Raw genomic sequence first — 19,906 nt, 5'->3', positions numbered from 1 at the left:
TCACTTATCATTCCATATATAACTCTACTCTACTTTCAATATATTTGACATGCATGTGCGTTGAATGGACATGGACGACACCACCATTCATAAAAACATCATGTTTTGCGTCTTCAATTTTAAATTGATGTGGAGCTAAATCTTTGTGGAATGTCAAGGGAAAAAAGATTGTACGTTTGTTTGAATTTTATGATTATATGGCATGAAATTTGTAATGAATTCTCTTTAAATCATAACAAATATATTCATTTCTCTTTTAAACTTTAATATGTTATCGAACTAGTACATTAAAATGAAGAAAATTAATTGGCATTTGAATTTGTGATGAATTTTAGTTTGAGACAATTTTATCTTGAATAATTTTGTATAATTTAGTTAAAATCTCATCGAAATTAATTGTTAATTGTGATTAACTTGTGTAAAAAATATATATGGTTAATCTTAGAAATGGAGATTTAAATCAATGGATAGTAATTTTAAGTAAACAATTAGCAAAATTAAAAAGAAGAAAAAGTTCAAATATAATAAAGTCTAACAACTATGTTCATCTATAGTTTAGAAATTATAACATGAACTCAAAATAAAATTAGATAATTAATTGAAAATCAAAGATTCAAACATTGTGTGCATATCCCCGTATTTATTGTACTATAAGAAAAAAAAATTGAAAATGTGATTAAACTTTTCTTTCTAATGAGATTTCAATTTTACGAATATCAACATCAATGAATTTTTCTATAAATAAAGAAATTTATGAAATTATTTAAATCAACAATTAACAAATGATAAGTAATACGTTTGATGTGTAGTAATAATAAAAGACAATATACTGGTTAATCTTTAATTTTAATGTCGAATCTCCAGTTAAAGAAAATGTCGACATGTCGACGGATACTTTAGTTAGTCCTAGTAACAGTCAGTCCAATGACAAATATATCTTTTTTTGGATAAGAAATATATAAATATATCTGTTATATATTAACAAAAAAAAACAAATATATCTAATCATTAGCTACAGAGTATCAAAAAAAAAAAAAAAATCAGAAGCATAAATTCAAGAGATACAATCAGCACAAATAAAAAGGGAAGGAAGCAATGTTTTTGTGTTTATTGAGAGAACAATTGATTCCAAATCCTTATGAGTACAGCATATATGGGGTACAGAAATCACACGACAACAAGAATATTTGAGAAAGTAAAGAACTCAGTCATGACCATTTCTAATCATAGAACTACAAAAACAATTCATGAGATAAAAGAAAGAAAAAAAAGAGAGACCAATACACAAATTCCAAGCTCAAAACATTTCATCACTTAATCAGCTCTTGACTGACCAGCTCGGGAGGAGAGAATAATACCAACAATAAGTCCATAAAGAGCAAGTGCTTCGGCGAAAATTAGAATGAGAATCATCCCAACAAAAAGCTTAGGTTGTTGTGCATTGGCCCTGTTGAAGACAAACTCAATTTAGATGCTTCCATTCTATGGTTTGTAGTTTGTTTTATCCAGAAGATTTGAAATTGAATATGAATTGTACACATCATAGCAAGCAAATTAGAAACTAGTGAGAAGAAAACACTTCAGGGCATGTTCGGGACAATGTAATGTATTTTAATTCTAAGCTCATGTTTTGATCGAACATTTTGGGTTTGGTTTGTAATACTAAAACCATTCCCTTCCGACAATTTTCAATCCAACCAACTTTGACACCTCATGATCTCACTCCCCCTCCTTCCACTCGTTTCAGCGGTCCTTAAATTTCCAGAAATCATTATTACATTCTAGTCTTCCAAACAACCCCTTAATTTGTGGAAAACTACATGGAAGCAAGCAAGCAACTCAATTCAAACCCATATTACATTGAAAAACAGAATCAAATGTGCATATACGTCTCTCTAGTTACTGTAACAAGAAATAAAACTTTGTTTTGAAAAGAATCTGTGCAAATATTAATGCCTTAGTAACAATAGTGATACCATTAATCTTTACAGAGTTTGAAGCATTAGACCATTAATACTGATCTGAGGCAGGAAATAATCAAGCAGGAACTTAGGCTCAAAAACAAAAAAAAGAAAGAAAATGTAATCCCCCTGTGATAATGATAGAACACCAACTGGTGTGTTCTTATATATTGATATAGTATGAAAATTACAGAGAAAGGACTGATGGTTCGATCCTTGAACAACAAATACAAGCAAACGAACTTTAAGAAAATTGCAGAAACTCAAGAACAATTAAAAGGAACTCTACCCCTCTGCCCTTCCTTTCTTTCAAATTAAGCATATTTACACTCATTCTATCCCTAATTTTCTGGTTTTGTTATCTACTTTCTCAAAAACCAAGCATAGTTTTCAAAACTAAAACACAAATGTTTATTTAAGAAAAGTGAAAACTAAAGTAAATAACTTGAAAAGAAACAAGTGTAACTTTCAAAACAAAAAACCAAAGTGTGTATCTTCAGAACTCAATGACGCAGCTGTACAACCAATAGAACCGAGATCTTGTTCATGAAAAACCAAAGTATATCAAATGAGGCTCCTAGAAATTTGAACTTCAAATCTTCAGCACAATCAAATTTAGAAAAAATTCAACCCGTAACCAATTAGGTCAGAATATATTTCATTTTTTAACTCATTCTTAACACAATCATCCCTTCCTACAAACAGTCCTACTCCACTACTTAAACATGGTGACATAGATCCTGATAACAAAATTTCAATCAAAGTACCTTCACTGAACTTAAAAATAGCAGAATCATACAATAAGAAACGAAATCAAGCAAGACAGAAGTTCCCACAATACGTATAAATCTGAACTATAGACTAACGGATCAAAATTCCTATCAGCTTAAATAAGTTAAAATAGAGTACCTGACGCCCGCATCGCCGACGATTCCGATAGCCATGCCAGCAGATAGACCGGCGAGGCCGCAAGCAAGACCAGAGGAAAGATGAGCGTAGCCATCGAAAAGGTAATAAGATTTAGCTTTAGGGTTAATCCCCGTACTAATAATCACAGCAATAATCAAACCATAAATACCCAAAACTCCAGCCATAACCACCGGAACAATAGACTTCATTACCAATTCCGGCCTCATCACTCCCATTGACGCCACACCAACACCGCTCTTTGCCGTCCCGTAAGCAGCTCCCATACCTAATTAACAAGAACAGAGGCGAATCAAATGAAGATACATAAAGAAATGAGATGTAACCAATTGGATAGAATGAGAATGTTGTTACAGGAGAAAACAAGGGCCGCAGCAGCGCCGAGAAAGCCAAAGAAGGGTGCCGTTTCATCACCGCTGAAGGTTGACGACATATTTTCCGATAGAGAGAGAAGAAAGGATCTCCGATCAGATCAGATCTGAAGTTTTTTCTTTTCTTTTTCTTTACTCTCTGATTCTGCGTTTTTCCTTCGGATACTCAAATTTTATGTTTTTCGCTCTTCCAAGCCTTTTATTCTATAAAAAATCTCTCCACGTTATCTTCGAATAATCGAATTGGAAAACCAAAAGGAAAAACCTTTATACCTCAATTTTTTAGATAACTCTATGGTTTTTAAAACTATGATTTCTCTAAGAAAATAGATAGAAAGTTTTGTTATGATGTTTTTTTTTCTTCTCAAAACATCGTTGGTAAAATTTTGTGAACATGTAAATTTTGAAAATAATGTATAGTATTCTTTTTAATAAATTTTAATCCTTTGGTCAATTGTAATCCATTGCAACAATCACATTACAATCCAAAGGGTGCGTTTGGGGGAGGTAAAGAGTTATGGGGGAAAAGGATTATAATAATCCTATGATTATGATAATCCTAGTGTTATGATAATATGTGTTTGGGGGAAAGAATATAAAAGGTAGTATTATAATAGTATGTGTTTGGGGGAGAGATTATGATAATAGTGTTGTAGTAATATGTGTTTGGGGGAAGGATTATGATTGTAGTAATTTAAAAAATAATAATAGAATTTAGATTGGGTTATTTAGGTAGGGTAATGTAGGGTTGTAAGAAAGTAAAAATAGGATAAGATAGGGTTATTTAGGGATTAGGATTATTTATCATATTCCTTGGGCCAAACACGGTTTGACCCAATTTCCTAATCCTTTTCCCTCTAAAACCCCACCCCAAACACGCCCTAAGAGTTTTCTAATTAATATAGTACTTTTTACTTATTAATATATTATTACTTTGAAACTAATTAAGGCTGATTAAAAAATGATCGAGAATGATAAAATCAATAAGAAAATTAATTTCAACCATAAATAGTGAGCACTGAAGTATGATGTTAGTTGCAATTGTACATTCAAACTTTCGTTAATAACAATTGGGTCTTTAATCTTTTATAATTGTTAAAATTTGATCCTTAAACTTACCATGATTATAAAGATTGAACCCTTGAATGATAAAAATTGAATCCTCATACTTATATAATCAATGCAATTTATAAAATTAGGTAAGTTTAAAATTTGGATGAGTTAGAGGACACTACTTTCAATTTTGAAAATTGTTTCTAATTGCAACTACAACTATACTTTAGAGATGGTTTTTGCAATTTGCCCACCTAATTATGTATGTTAACGTTTTTATTTTATGTAAATATTTTCATCTCTTACATCTTTTTATTTATTTATTTATTTTTCTTCCAAACATATGAGATTGATAAATTTTATAAGAAATTGTAAATTAAAGCTATTATCTCTAAAAAAAAAAAAAAAAGATAACGATATAGTCTAGAAACAAAATAGTCTCAAATCAAAAGATAATAATGTACCTATACCCATGTATTCTATTTTTACTACCAATGAATGGAATGTATTTTGTTTGTCTTCGCATTATCCTCTTTTGTCTCATTCTTTTTTTATGTTTCGCTTACTATGGGATCTGTGTGATATTTCAAAGAGAGATTTGTGTAGAAAGATTAGGTTGTTGGGCATTGGTACTATAGGAGACAAATACAAGGAATAAGCACGTTCGACGTCAAGAGGGTTTGAGAAAACAAAAGTAAGATAAATACTAGCAAGCTTTTACATCATAAGGTTAAAATTCTTAGGGTTATGATAAATGGGAATTAGAGTTATCCTAATCCCCAAATAACTCTATCTTCTCCTATATTATCCTCCTACATTACCCTATCTAAATAACTCAATCCAAATTCTATTATTGTTTTTTAAATTACTAAAACCATAACCCTTCTTTCAAACACATATTATTATAACACTACTATCGTAATCCTTCTCTCAAACACATACTATCATAATTCTACATTTCATATTTCTTCCCCCAAACACATATTATCATAACACTAAAATTATTATAATCATTTTCCCTCAAACACATCCTTATAATTACGTAAGTGAATCAGCTCTGATCAACCATTTAACCCAACAGACGGTTTGTTTCTCCGTGGCTATTGATGAAACATAATTCTTTACTATAGAGGAGACTTTGGGTGGTTTGGAATGTTAGCGGTTGGCTACACACTCGACTATTTTTTTTTTAAGAATTTATGAAGAGCTAAATGAGGCAAAAATGTATTTCGTAGAATTACTAGACATGTAGCAGAAGATGCAAAAATCTGTGATATATCCTATAATAGACAAATAAGAAAACAGGAATTTATGGGTTTTGAGAGTGGATTTTTCTTTTGTAGACTCTTTTCAGACAGACTTTAAATTTGTTTCTATTATTATTTTTCTAATATCTTTAAATTACTAACCTTAGGGTTTTAGGTTTTCTTTGTGTATTTATCTTAGATATTTTAAAATTTTAAAATTATGAATATATTTTACAAAACATGGTTGATATTAACCCTTTTACTTATGAGTATTGAGAACACATACAAATCGAGTACCATGATTACGTCGAATTTAATTGTATATATATTTCTCCTATACAATTTTTATTAAATGCTACAAAATGTTCAATGATGAGATTACGAGAAATTTGCAACACTTCTTTTTATTTATTTTCTTTTTTTGAAAAAAAAAAGAATCAAATGTCAAATGCCATTATTTTCATTTTCAAATAAACAGTTAAATTTATTTGAAAATAAAATAAATTGTAATACAATAATTTTTTATTTTTTTTTTAACAATAAACGTCCAATGTCGAATTTAATTCAATTATGTAAAATGTGGCAAGTTTATAATTATAAGTAAAAGTGATCTAAATTACAAGAAAGTTTTAAATGTATGGATAGTTGGGTTTGAAACATTGACGAATGCAGTAATATTGCAAATTTGGATTAGTCTAACAAAATTAACAATTCTTTTTTTTTTTTTTTTGGTTTGCATTTAAATTAAAATTAATTAAAATATAAATTTGTAATTTGAATTTCTCAAACCAAATCATTAAATTAAAAATATAGGAATTAAGGTTATATGTTCCTTTCTCTTATTCTCTAAGTCCTAAAATCCTCTCTTTCTCACATTCTCGAAAAGTTCCAAAATTGCGGTTAAAACAATTTACTTTGTGTAATTATATACCTAAAACAATTTACCATATATAATTATATTTACAGACCATAATAATAATGTAAAATTTACTCCAATTTTTTAGAGCCTTTTCTTCTACCAAACTTAAATTGTGAGGTTTTTTTCTTTTTTCTTTTCTGAACTTTTGATATCTCGCGTAGAAAAGTTACATATCATATATGTTCATATATTTATTAAAAGTATTAAGATTTGATAGGATTATGAAATATGAGAGGTTAAATGATCGATTTTTGCTTAATTAGTTATAAAACTTTTCGGTATACAAAATCACTGATTCATTTTTTTTTCTTTTATTTTTAAGTCAAATAAAGGAAAAAGGCCCTATTTCATTATTCATAATAGTAGGGATCCAAGATGCTTCTTGATTAATCAGGAGGGAATCAAAAACACACAAAAGATTTAACAAAACCTGGGTTGAAACCATATTAAACCTAAACTAACATATTAGACATTTAGTTAGCATTGGTTTGGTCTCTTCTCCATTGTAAAGGGGAAATTAAGTGGTTGAATATTCTTTAGGGTGCCCCTTGGTTAGGTCATGTTGCTGAGCCAATTGATAGCTGCCTTCTCCCTTTATGCTTCATCTTTATACATCTCCTTATCTCTTTGGCATCTTCTTCTTCTTTTCTTTCTTTTTCTTTTTTCTTTTTCTCTTTCTTACAATAATGTATATAGTTTATATTACATTGTTTGTCAATGACCTCATTGTCCAAAATATATGATCGATACCTTCAATTTGTCTTCTACCTTTTATTTATTTATTTTAGAAATAGATCTCTGTTTCTAGCGTAACTCAAGTGAGATTTAAAAACATATATGTACATATATAATCTTTCGTTTATTTCTAGTCTTGCTTTGACTCATTGTCAAGATAGTCCTTTTAGAACTGAGACGAGACATAAATTATAATGTCTCGTTGTGAGACGAACATTAGGTATAATACATGCATCGAAATTAATTAAGTGAATTGTCGTAGAACTGATTTTTTTCTCCACAAAGATTGTTGTGATTTATTGATAGTAACATCTTCAATATTTAGCCTAGAGACCATCATTGTATGAATCCATCAATTGACCAATGGATTACAATAAACGGTGTGTTTGGATTGTAATGTGATTGTTGCAATGGATTACAATTGACCAAAGGATTAAAATTTATTAAAAAGAATACTATACATTATTTTCAAAATTTACATGTTCACAAAATTTTACCAACGATGTTTTGAGAAGAAAAAAAAACATCATAACAAAACTTTCTATCTATTTTCTTAGAGAAATCATAGTTTTAAAAACCATAGAGTTATCTAAAAAATTGAGGTATAAAGGTTTTTCCTTTTGGTTTTCCAATTCGATTATTCGAAGATAACGTGGAGAGATTTTTTATAGAATAAAAGGCTTGGAAGAGCGAAAAACATAAAATTTGAGTATCCGAAGGAAAAACGCAGAATCAGAGAGTAAAGAAAAAGAAAAGAAAAAACTTCAGATCTGATCTGATCGGAGATCCTTTCTTCTCTCTCTATCGGAAAATATGTCGTCAACCTTCAGCGGTGATGAAACGGCACCCTTCTTTGGCTTTCTCGGCGCTGCTGCGGCCCTTGTTTTCTCCTGTAACAACATTCTCATTCTATCCAATTGGTTACATCTCATTTCTTTATGTATCTTCATTTGATTCGCCTCTGTTCTTGTTAATTAGGTATGGGAGCTGCTTACGGGACGGCAAAGAGCGGTGTTGGTGTGGCGTCAATGGGAGTGATGAGGCCGGAATTGGTAATGAAGTCTATTGTTCCGGTGGTTATGGCTGGAGTTTTGGGTATTTATGGTTTGATTATTGCTGTGATTATTAGTACGGGGATTAACCCTAAAGCTAAATCTTATTACCTTTTCGATGGCTACGCTCATCTTTCCTCTGGTCTTGCTTGCGGCCTCGCCGGTCTATCTGCTGGCATGGCTATCGGAATCGTCGGCGATGCGGGCGTCAGGTACTCTATTTTAACTTATTTAAGCTGATAGGAATTTTGATCCGTTAGTCTATAGTTCAGATTTATACGTATTGTGGGAACTTCTGTCTTGCTTGATTTCGTTTCTTATTGTATGATTCTGCTATTTTTAAGTTCAGTGAAGGTACTTTGATTGAAATTTTGTTATCAGGATCTATGTCACCATGTTTAAGTAGTGGAGTAGGACTGTTTGTAGGAAGGGATGATTGTGTTAAGAATGAGTTAAAAAATGAAATATATTCTGACCTAATTGGTTACGGGTTGAATTTTTTCTAAATTTGATTGTGCTGAAGATTTGAAGTTCAAATTTCTAGGAGCCTCATTTGATATACTTTGGTTTTTCATGAACAAGATCTCGGTTCTATTGGTTGTACAGCTGCGTCATTGAGTTCTGAAGATACACACTTTGGTTTTTTGTTTTGAAAGTTACACTTGTTTCTTTTCAAGTTATTTACTTTAGTTTTCACTTTTCTTAAATAAACATTTGTGTTTTAGTTTTGAAAACTATGCTTGGTTTTTGAGAAAGTAGATAACAAAACCAGAAAATTAGGGATAGAATGAGTGTAAATATGCTTAATTTGAAAGAAAGGAAGGGCAGAGGGGTAGAGTTCCTTTTAATTGTTCTTGAGTTTCTGCAATTTTCTTAAAGTTCGTTTGCTTGTATTTGTTGTTCAAGGATCGAACCATCAGTCCTTTCTCTGTAATTTTCATACTATATCAATATATAAGAACACACCAGTTGGTGTTCTATCATTATCACAGGGGGATTACATTTTCTTTCTTTTTTTTGTTTTTGAGCCTAAGTTCCTGCTTGATTATTTCCTGCCTCAGATCAGTATTAATGGTCTAATGCTTCAAACTCTGTAAAGATTAATGGTAGCACTATTGTTACTAAGGCATTAATATTTGCACAGATTCTTTTCAAAACAAACAAAGTTTTGTTTCTTGTTACAGTAACTACATTTGATTCTGTTTTTCAATGTCATATGGGTTTGAATTGAGTTGCTTACTTGCTTCCATTTAGTTTTCCACGAATTAAGGGGTTGTTTGGAAGATTAGAATGTAATAATGATTATTGGAAATTTAAGTCACATTGAATCGAGTGGAAGGAGTAGGAGTGAGATCATGAAGTGTCAAAGCAGAGGAAAAGATGATTGGATTGAAAATTGTAGGAAGGGAATGGTTTTGGTATTACAAACCAGACCCAAAACGTTCAATCAAAACATGAGCTTAAAATTAAAACACATTACATTGTCCCAAACATGCTCTGAAGTGTCTTCCTCTCACTAGTTTCTAATTTGCTTGCTTTTGATGTGTACAATTCATATTCAACCTCAAATCTTCTGGATAAAACAAACTACAAACCTTAGAATTGAAGCATCTAAATTGAGTTTGTCTTCAACAGGGCCAATGCACAACAACCTAAGCTTTTTGTTGGGATGATTCTCATTCTAATTTTCGCCGAAGCACTTGCTCTTTATGGACTTATTGTTGGTATTATTCTCTCCTCTCGAGCTGGTCAGTCAAGAGCTGATTAAGTGATGAAATGTTTTGAGCTTGGAATTTGTGTTGGTCTATCCTTTTTCCCTTTTATCTCATGAATTATTTTTGTAGTTCTATGATTAGAAATGGTTATGACTAAGTTTTTTACTTTCTCAAATATGCTTGTGGTCGTGTGATTTCTGTACCACATATATTCTGTACTCATAAGGATTTGGAATCAATTGTTCTCTCAATAAACATATAAAACATTGCTTCTTTCCCTGTTTATTTGTGCTGATTGTTGCTCTTGAATTTGTGGTTCTGAATTTTTTTTTGGATACTTTATAGCTAATGATTAGATATTTGTTATCTGACTGACTGTTACTAGGACTAACTAAAAGTATCCGTCGATATATTGACATTTTCTTTAACAGGAGATTCGATATTAAAATTAAAGATTAACCAATATGTTGTCTTTTACAACTACACATGAGACATATAACTTATCATTTCTTAATTTTTAATTTTGATGCGTATACGAATACTGATAATGGTGGCTAAGAATAAATAAATTATTGATTTAAATAATTTCATAACACAAAGGCTAAGAATATATAAAAAAAAATTAAGAAATCGTTGGGTGTTCGATTTGTGCATTAGATTCCATTAATTTTTTCATTGCTATTTTAGAAAAAGAGAGATTTAATTGTCAACAACTCTTCATAGACTATATATATTTATAAATAAATAAGCATAGCATATACGGTTTGGCTTTATTTTATTTTATTCATTTTTACAACACATACATTTATTTATGTATGTATGTTTTATATTCAAATTCTATTTTATTCATTTCTACAACACACAAATATTTATTTTTTTTTCAATTTTTGGAATATGTTTTTCACATTTATTCAAAAAATATATATATATTATATGAAGGTTAAAAGTTTAATTACATTTAAATTAATTTTATATTGATACATCTTTCCCAACAAATGTAGAATCTTTTTAGCTTTCCTTTACCAATCAAATTGATAAATTTTTGTTATTATGAAGCAAATTTGTTCTTTGAATTGTTGGCTCGTTTGGTAACGGGATTCTAAGACAACACCTACTGTCGAGTTTCCATCTGAGGATGGGTACCAGGAAAGCTACTATATCATAGGCAAGTATTATGAATGCGCCACACTGTTGTGGAGTGCTTATTACAAATTTGCTTGGACTTCAAAATATGGTTTAAAACGAATAAACGATGCTTCTGTAATGAAATAAAATTTGAATGTAATGTCACAATTTTCATTATTTGATAAAATTAAGTAGAGACATAGTGGATAATACTTAAGCAATCATTTATAAATTTAATACCAAACTCAATAAACGTTACAGTCATCAATTTATCTTCTACACGTAAATTTTATTAAATGCATATTTGGTGATTGTCAATATATATATACATATAGGTACATTATAAACAATGATTAGAAAGGAGCACAAATTAGAAAACTACTTTGGAAAAGGCAATCAAATTTAATTCGTTCACTTTTTTAGTACAAAGACTCGAACAACAAATTGACCTTTAACATTCTAAACGATGCTATTGATTAATATTAATATTAAGCATTTCTTTTAAGTTATGGTTGGAAATAAATTATAGATTTTAAGTACATTTGGGAAAAAGCTTGACGAGGGTGAAGGAGTTCAGTCAACCTGGGGCATCCGTTGTCCGGATAAGAGTTTTTGTCGCTTTAGTTGTTGCAGGAAAGTTTACATTCATAATCTCGTGAATTCTCATAATCTCCATCTCTTTCTCACAAACAAAATCGGGACTGATGGGATTCGAACACGCAGCTTCTTCCTTGACAAAGAGGGTCGAGCTTTTTCCAAATTTACAAAACAGTGTGATATTAAACCCTAAACCCCAACAGCCAAAAATAATAATCAAGTAAGGTTTGAAACTTGAGAAGAAAAAGAAAAAAAGGCATATTATCCCAAACCCAACTTGGAGAAAGGGTATATCTTCTCTTTTCAAATATATATATTTGTACAGAAAAGTCGTCAAACTGAATCTTTCCAATTCAATTTGAAGTGAATTGTTTGTTGCAAGCAGGAGGGAGGAGGAGCATTAACTCATTCAGTCTTTCTAGCGTTATATATCATTGAGTGCGCTGTGCTTACATACCCAGAGCATGCATCGTTCACTCAATCACATGATTAAATGGAAGAAATTATTGGCTATCAGTAGAAACAAAGATCACTCCACCATGAAGGGTTGTTCGGTCGATCATCGTTAGTTGATGTGATGGCACAACTGACAAATTTGTAATGAACCCAAGCACAATAGCCAAGTACTTGATGAATTTAAAGCTTGATGTAAAGTTCTTGCTCTTGATACTTGCTCTTGTTCGATGGGTATCTCAATGCTCACTCCCGTTATGTTCATTAATTTGTTGATCCAATTTTCATTCGTTATAATTAAAAACTATATACCGATCTCACTTTGCGCTCTCTCGCTTGCTCATCTTGACTCTCTCTCATGATATTACTTAGCCCGTGTAGCGATTTTTCTCTTCATGTGCAATCATGAACTATATTGTTCATAATACTCATATGATATTTAAATAACAATAAATTAGTGTTGGAGACTAAAATTAAGATCTATTAGAAAGAAATTAAAAAAAAAAACATACAATCAAACATGAACCAAACAGAAAAACAACATTTTGTGATGAAAAATAAAAGTCTAATTGCCATAACTTGAGAAACCCTAGAAACGATGTTTGCACGATGACTAGATTATTGAAGAAAATTCAGCAAAACATAAGGTTTTTTAGTTCAATTTCCACGATCACGTTTAGTAACAATTTTGTTTTCAAATATTAAAAAGCCTATTTTTTTTATGTCTAACAATGATTTACACGCTCATAAATACAATCCGGGAGAGGAATGTTTGAACCACACGATCAACTCTCTTAATCCTCATAGTAAAATGATGCTAATTAAAATTTGCTCTTGTTGGATCCACACCATGTAATTGTTCTACTAACAAAGATTAAGTTAATTGTAACTTCTAATAATATAATTAAATTAAACTTAATCATTGGGGTTGCCAAGTAGGATATTACTTCATTTTAGTTTTGTTTTGTTTTTTTTAATTTATTATCACATTAGTTTATTAGGCAAGGTTGTCACTTTCCTACATACGTGCCTAAGTATTATTCAAGAAGTTGGTCATTTTCATCATAGGTGTCACACTCATACATGTTATAAAAATAGAAAAACGATTTTTAAAATCGTATAAATAAATTTGATCACTGAATTAAAATTAATGCTAATCTACAAATCAAGATTCATAGGTTTTTAACGTACATCCAACCAAATTTGTCAATTAATCTAAGTTCATTTATTCAATCATCATGGGTTGACCTAGCGGTAAAAAGGACAATATCTAACTAAGAGGTCATGGATTAGAGTGATCTCTAGATCTCCAATTTGGTTGTACAATACTATTCATTTCTAATTTCTCGATTTTATTCGGTACATTTAACATATTTCGACGACATGTGCTGGATATTATTTGGGAAAAGAATCCATTTTTTAACCTAAAATATAATGTCTATATAAGTAATAATGTTCCCATTGAAAGAGTTTCAAAATGAGAAAGCTTCATTTACTTATACATATCTAATACTATAATTTTATTCCTAGGTTTGATGGTACTATTTGCCAACACAAGAAACATTGCCATGTGAAATAAATGGGCTTTTAAAAGCAAATGAAATATTTAACATAAAAATTGTCAAATCATTATTGTACAAAATGTTCTATAGCACTTCCTCCCCTCTTCACCTCCATGGCTGCAAAAGCCACTTTTTCTGCCATATAACATGGAAGCAAACCTTAAAAATAAAATAATCAAAACAAAATCCCAACATAACTATAATAATTATGAACAAAATATATTGTTTTTTGCCAAAATTAAATTCATTTGTTATATATATATATTGATAAAACATGATCGTCAAATGTACATGTTAAGTTATACGCACTTTACTTAATCTTACATTTGGGTACGAAGGAAAACTTGTTGTACATCAATTATTAGGTAAATCGCCACCATAGATTAAACTCATGACTTCTTAGTCGTTTATTGAGATTTTTATTTTTTACTATCATGTACTCAACCTATGATAGTTGCATTTTTGTATTTTGAGATTGATTTTATTTCATTGTATGTATAAGTTCGAATGTTATTTAAGTCAATTTCGAACTACTTTTTAATAAATTTTAAGTTAATTCATTGTTATGTTTATATATATTCTTTTCTCCATGAAAATTTGAAACTTGTTCTCATTATGTGTCGTTTTCCATTGCTAGTATATTATCATTGTTATTCGATATATGAAGATCAATAAAAATGTCAACTTCACACTAACAACAAGCACAAAGTTTTTAAGATTAATTCAATGTGATTTTTAGATATTTAAAAACACATGTAAACTAAAATGGAATGACATACCAAATTATTAGAACCAAACTAGCTAGCCTCTAACGTTCACATTGTTAACCATACAAAATGACATGAGACACATGTTGCTGATTTGGTAAGACATAGACAAATGACATAATAAAGCTAGGTGACAAGATAAGATATGGTAGCATGATCTATTGCAAAAACTATGTAACAAATGAAGAAAAAGATAGTTTTAGATTAAATACAATTTTGATTCATGTACTTTGAAGTTCATTTAATTTCGGAATTTTTATTGACCTCTTCAAAAAAACTTTTATTATTTATATAAAAATAAATGTCACTATTTCCATAAGTCGAGCCCTTCATCATCATTCACAAAGTCAAGCACAAAACTCAGTGATTTCACGTGATGTTGAAATTACATAGAAAGAAAGAAATACAAGAGAGGGCCATAGACCAAACATCCCCAACCCATATCTTATTTGATCCCAACAATTGAGTAACGCAGATAGTTCCAAAAAGTTTAATATTAACTTCGTCAATGTTTCACTCTCACTATTTAAATTTAGAGTTTAATTTCAGTTTAGTCCCTTAAAAAAAACTCTAAAAGTGTATAGTACTAAAAGTAAATATTTTTAATTGATTTTAATACTTATAGAAATAACTTAATTAATTATAAAATTATGAAAATTATAAAATGACATAATATTTATAGAAAAATTATATATAATTAGTTTTTTCTTTGGTTTTTGTTACCTAGAGTCTAAATAGCTTTTAAATTTTTTAATTTTTAAAAAGAAACCTATATAATTATTTCAAAATTTTAAATAATTTATATATATTATTTTTAGTGAAATGGTCATATTTTGAAACCATAAACTAAATTAAATCTAAACTTCAAATCAATTTATTTTTCAATTTGCTTATGCATTATGTCATTTAATTAATATATATATATATATATATATAATTAAGATTTCAAGATGTGTATTTTATTTGAAATGAGAGGTGGGGTTGTAAATTTGTGGTGTGTTTGTGTGTATCATTGTTGCCTTTTGAGTGGCCCTTTCAAAGGGGTACCCTTTAGTGAGTTGACTTTGATTTTGCTTTTGTTTTCTTGATTGAGGAGAAAGAAGAAAGCATGCATAATAATATAATCTTCATTTAAATGAACAATGTCACATTCACTTGGTGACACCAAAATTTGGTGGTTGCTCTTAAGTTAGGTGGAGGAGGGGACCTTAGGGCTCACATTTCTTCTTTTCTTTTCTTTTCTTTTAATTTGCATAAAAATAAGAGTACCCTTTGATATTTGTGTTTCTTATGTATGTGTTTGAAATGATATGAGAAGTGGGTCTCCCTATAAGAATCATTTAATCAATTTATGTGTTTCTCTTTTCCATTCTTTTGAGTGCTTCCAAAGGTTTTTTTTGAGAAGAAAAAGAAAAAGAAAAGATGCAAAAGTTAATTCAAGGTCAATCCGACAAGGTAAGGTCGAGAGGAAAAGAAACATCGATGAATTTCAAACTTTTTTTTTTTAATTGTAATATGTTCTTTTATTTTAGAACTGTTTGAATGGTCATTTGTATGTGAAAATAATTATTAATGTTGCAATTAAAAGGTTTGAATTCGTATATAGTAAATAAGATTGTCAACAAATTTAATCAAATTATTATTGATCGATCTTAGGTTTAATTTTTTTTTTATAACAATCAATCTAATTATAAATTAAGTTAAGTATAGACCTAAACTACAACCAAACATATTTTATCAATGTTAGGTCAATTTAATTTCGTGACACTAAACTTAGATTTTCAAACGTTAAATTTTAGTCAACAAAACATACTTAATACAACGTGACATACAATGAATATAAATTTAAACATTATTCATTCAAACAATACACATATACTTATAAATATTCTAAATTAAAGTTAAATATTATCAGATGTCAACTTTTCCATCAATTTTCATAACTTTCTGTCTCTTATTTATATTTAATTTTGTAATCATTATTTTCACAACCCTATAAATAGAGGTTGTAGAGATCATTTGTATACACACCATAGTTCTCTTATTTCTCACTTTTCTATTCTTCTCTTGGGTTGTTTTTTCTTCTTTCTTTATTTTATAATAATAATAACAACAACAATAAGTTTTCTTAAAAAAAAAAAAAAAAGACAAAGAATAATACTCACATATTAAAGTATGTGTTTCAAAGGGAAAAAAAAAAAAAAAAAAAGAACAAAGGTTGATGGAAATGTTGGTCAAACAAACTCATGAATTGCATTATTATAGCACAAAAAGAACATATAGAGTCAATAAATCAAATAAATAATCATAAGTTGGTCTCCTATGAGGATGAGCTAAGGTATGGGTGGTTGTCAACCATGTGGTGGTTAATAATACATAGGTTATAAAATCAATCAATCAATCAATTAATTAATTAAACAAAGTAAACTCTTTTTGCATACCCATAAATAAAAATAACCAAAAGCCAGATCACCCAACAAAAAAAAAAAAAGTCTCCATTTTTTCACAAAAGAAAGAAAGAAAAATCCCCAACATTTTTACATTCCTAGTTATGGTTTGCTTATCTTCTTCTTCGTGTCCAATCATGCCTTTGATCTCGTTTTCTTTGTTTCATTGATCGTTTGGAACTACAAATGTTGAGATTTCAATTCATTTTAAAAAGTTTAATAGATATGGAAAATCTAACTATTTTTAAAGAGAAATTCTTAAATAGAGATAAGAAAAAAAAATGAAATTATTTACGAATTTTAAAATTTTTATATTTTTAAATAGGAAATAGTTGCAAATGTAGCAATTATATTCGAAATAATTAAGTATATAACAACATTTTAAAAAAATTGCAAATATAGCAAAATTTGTCAAAATCTATCGATGATAGATTCTATCATCGATAGACCATGTAGCAAATGTTGGTCTATAAACCATAAGAGTCTATCAACGATAAAAGTTTATCATTGATAGACTTTGCTATATTTACAATTTTTTTAAATATTGCTACATACTTAATAATTATTTTAAAAATTGTTACCTATTATAATTACCCTTTTAAATAACTTTAATATTTTGCTACTTTTTAAAAAGCTCATTTTTTTTAAAAAACTAAATCTAAGTAATAAAAAATAAAAAATTATTTATACTTAGTCCAGATTCATAAATTAATTCCAGTGTTATTTTAAAATGTATAAAAACACACTATATTAAAATTATAAGAAAAGTCTTTTAACGATTTTGTTTCGTAAATAATTTATTATTTTTTTATTTTGCATAGTTATTTAAAATAGTATATAGCCCTTCAACAACTATTTGTTTATTTATTTATTGAAATTTTGAAAAGAAAAAGAAAGCCTTTTGTACAATGGCTATTTGAGTAGTTTTTAGAAGTCCAAATTTAACTTCACATACCTTTTGACATTAAAATTGTCTATCAATAATAATAATAATAATAATAATAAAAAGTACCTAGGTTTCAGAAGTGCTTTAGTTACTGTTTATTTGTTTTTGTGTATATATATATTTGTTTTATTTTGTGAAGCAGAAAAAATGAGAAAGTATGAGTAAAAGTTGAAGTAGATTTTGGCATGATGTGGTTTCTGTTCAAAACCACTGCTCCTCCACCTTACTTGCTTGCTTACTGCCCTTTTGCTTTCAAGTTGAGGGCATGTCTTTTCATGAAAGACAACCCAACCCCAAACCCAAACCCATCACTCCAATATCCACCAATATTTTCAAAATTCTATCCCCTTTTCTTTTTTGTCTCTAACCCACCAATATCCAACGGTTTTTAATTAAACTCTATTTTCTATTTTCATTTCGTCTTCAATTTGACACTTCTCGATAAAATTATCATTACTTTTTAACTCTTCAAATACCTCTTATTTATAACACTGTCATTTTATTTTTACGTACTTATAAAATTGAGTTGAGTTGGTAATTATTATATGAAATAAGTAATTGGTAGAGTTGACATGAATAACGAGATAAAAATTGGTGAGTTTAATAACCGATCAACTAAATGGTGAGTGAGTTTCTTTTAGCCACCACACATAATTCAACTTGGTGGCCACGTCCTCACGATAGTAGGAGAGAGGAGGTTAGAGTATTGTCTTTCTAGATTTAGTTGTAAATGAAGAGGTGCGTGTGAGTAATCCTTTTACATTTTTAAATACGTTAAATTGTTTAATTGTATGATATTTAGTATGAATATTTTTGTTGACTTTTTATGTTTAATTGATATGTTGATTGACAATTTAAGAAGATGTCAAACTTTTAAACATGCAAGAATGTTGAAATTTTAATTGCAAATCATTACAGCAATATATATTTATATTTATCTTTAAAAAAAAAGTTGGATATTCAAAATTTCTATTACTAATATTATTAAACTAAAAAAAATTACATGACTTGCTTGGGTGATGGAAATTGGAACTTTTTCTGCTTTTGAAGAAAAGAGCTCTCAAAGTGCTAAGTGCTTATTTTATAAGTATTATAAAAAAAAAGTATGACCAAGTGTCTTTGAAAGCAAATTTTCAATTTAAAAGACAATAGAGAAATTTTCGTTATAATATTTTAATAATAAGAACGTTTCTCATTTCAACAATCAAAATGAACTTTGACTTAACGATGTAAACATGATTTCAACATCAAATATTCGATTTTGCCAATATAAACTTAGCTTAATTGTATGTTCCGAGAATAAGTGATCTCAGGTTCAATTTCTTCAACTTCAAGTTGTAGTTTAAAACACATTTTCAAAAAAGGAAGAAGATTCGATTTCCTCTTTTTTAACAATACTTGTCCTAACAAAATATTAAAAAAAATGGTAAAACTGTTGAAAATATTTACAAAATATAACAAGATATCATATTCTATTAACCATAAACACTGTTAAAAAAATATATCAATATTTATTAAAAGTATTTATAACAGTTTATCAATGATGATAAATTCTGAAAATTTACTATATTTTATAAATATTTTGATTGATTATACTATATTTGAAAATGACCTTGTAACCGATGTTTTATCGTAATATTTTTTTAGGAAAACGACATTTTTATCCATTCTCAAAGACATCCAAAACCTACCATAAATAGACGCAATCACGAGAAGTGGGGAACAAAATTTATAATAAATGACCAAAAATTAAATTTATAATTTTCACTTCATTTATTTACATCACTTTCATCTTATCTCTATTAATTAAAATTATTATTATTATTATTATTAAAAAAATGAAGAAGAAGAAACCCATCAGCTCGTTTAATGGAGGGGTCCAGTCTGGCCGCCCTCCTTTGGCTGGCCTCCCATCTTTTTGGACTACCTCTGTCTCCTCTTATCCATAAAAAAACCAAAATTAAAAATTAAAAATAATCACTTTCATCATCTTCCTTCTTGAACTTCAATTTTCTGAAAGAAAAAAAAA

The 19,906-nt window shown here is 29.0% G+C and overlaps 2 protein-coding genes across 2 annotated transcripts; one reads left to right on the top strand and one right to left on the bottom strand.

Annotated features, from left to right (window-relative positions):
* Positions 1-1,089: 1,089 nt before the first annotated feature.
* On the bottom strand, positions 1,090-3,621 carry LOC127149839 (V-type proton ATPase 16 kDa proteolipid subunit). The gene is made up of 3 exons (XM_051086006.1): positions 3,243-3,621; positions 2,871-3,156; positions 1,090-1,447 (listed from the first exon to the last, which is right to left on the bottom strand). The coding sequence occupies exons 1-3, from the start codon at positions 3,319-3,321 to the stop codon at positions 1,315-1,317; spliced, it is 498 nt and encodes a 165-aa protein (XP_050941963.1). The 5' UTR covers positions 3,322-3,621; the 3' UTR covers positions 1,090-1,314.
* A 4,140-nt stretch (positions 3,622-7,761) lies between these two features.
* Positions 7,762-10,253, top strand: LOC103504503 (V-type proton ATPase 16 kDa proteolipid subunit). Its single transcript, XM_051086005.1, has 3 exons — positions 7,762-8,105; positions 8,192-8,477; positions 9,901-10,253. Exons 1-3 carry the CDS (start codon positions 8,027-8,029, stop codon positions 10,031-10,033), a joined length of 498 nt encoding a protein of 165 aa, XP_050941962.1. The 5' UTR covers positions 7,762-8,026; the 3' UTR covers positions 10,034-10,253.
* Positions 10,254-19,906: the final 9,653 nt, after the last annotated feature.

Source organism: Cucumis melo, chromosome 6 (genome assembly GCF_025177605.1).
Source record: "Cucumis melo cultivar AY chromosome 6, USDA_Cmelo_AY_1.0, whole genome shotgun sequence".
In the NCBI taxonomy this organism is placed as follows: domain Eukaryota; kingdom Viridiplantae; phylum Streptophyta; class Magnoliopsida; order Cucurbitales; family Cucurbitaceae; genus Cucumis; species Cucumis melo.
Note: the sequence above shows the minus strand (reverse complement) of the source record. Positions and strands in the feature narration are given on the sequence as shown.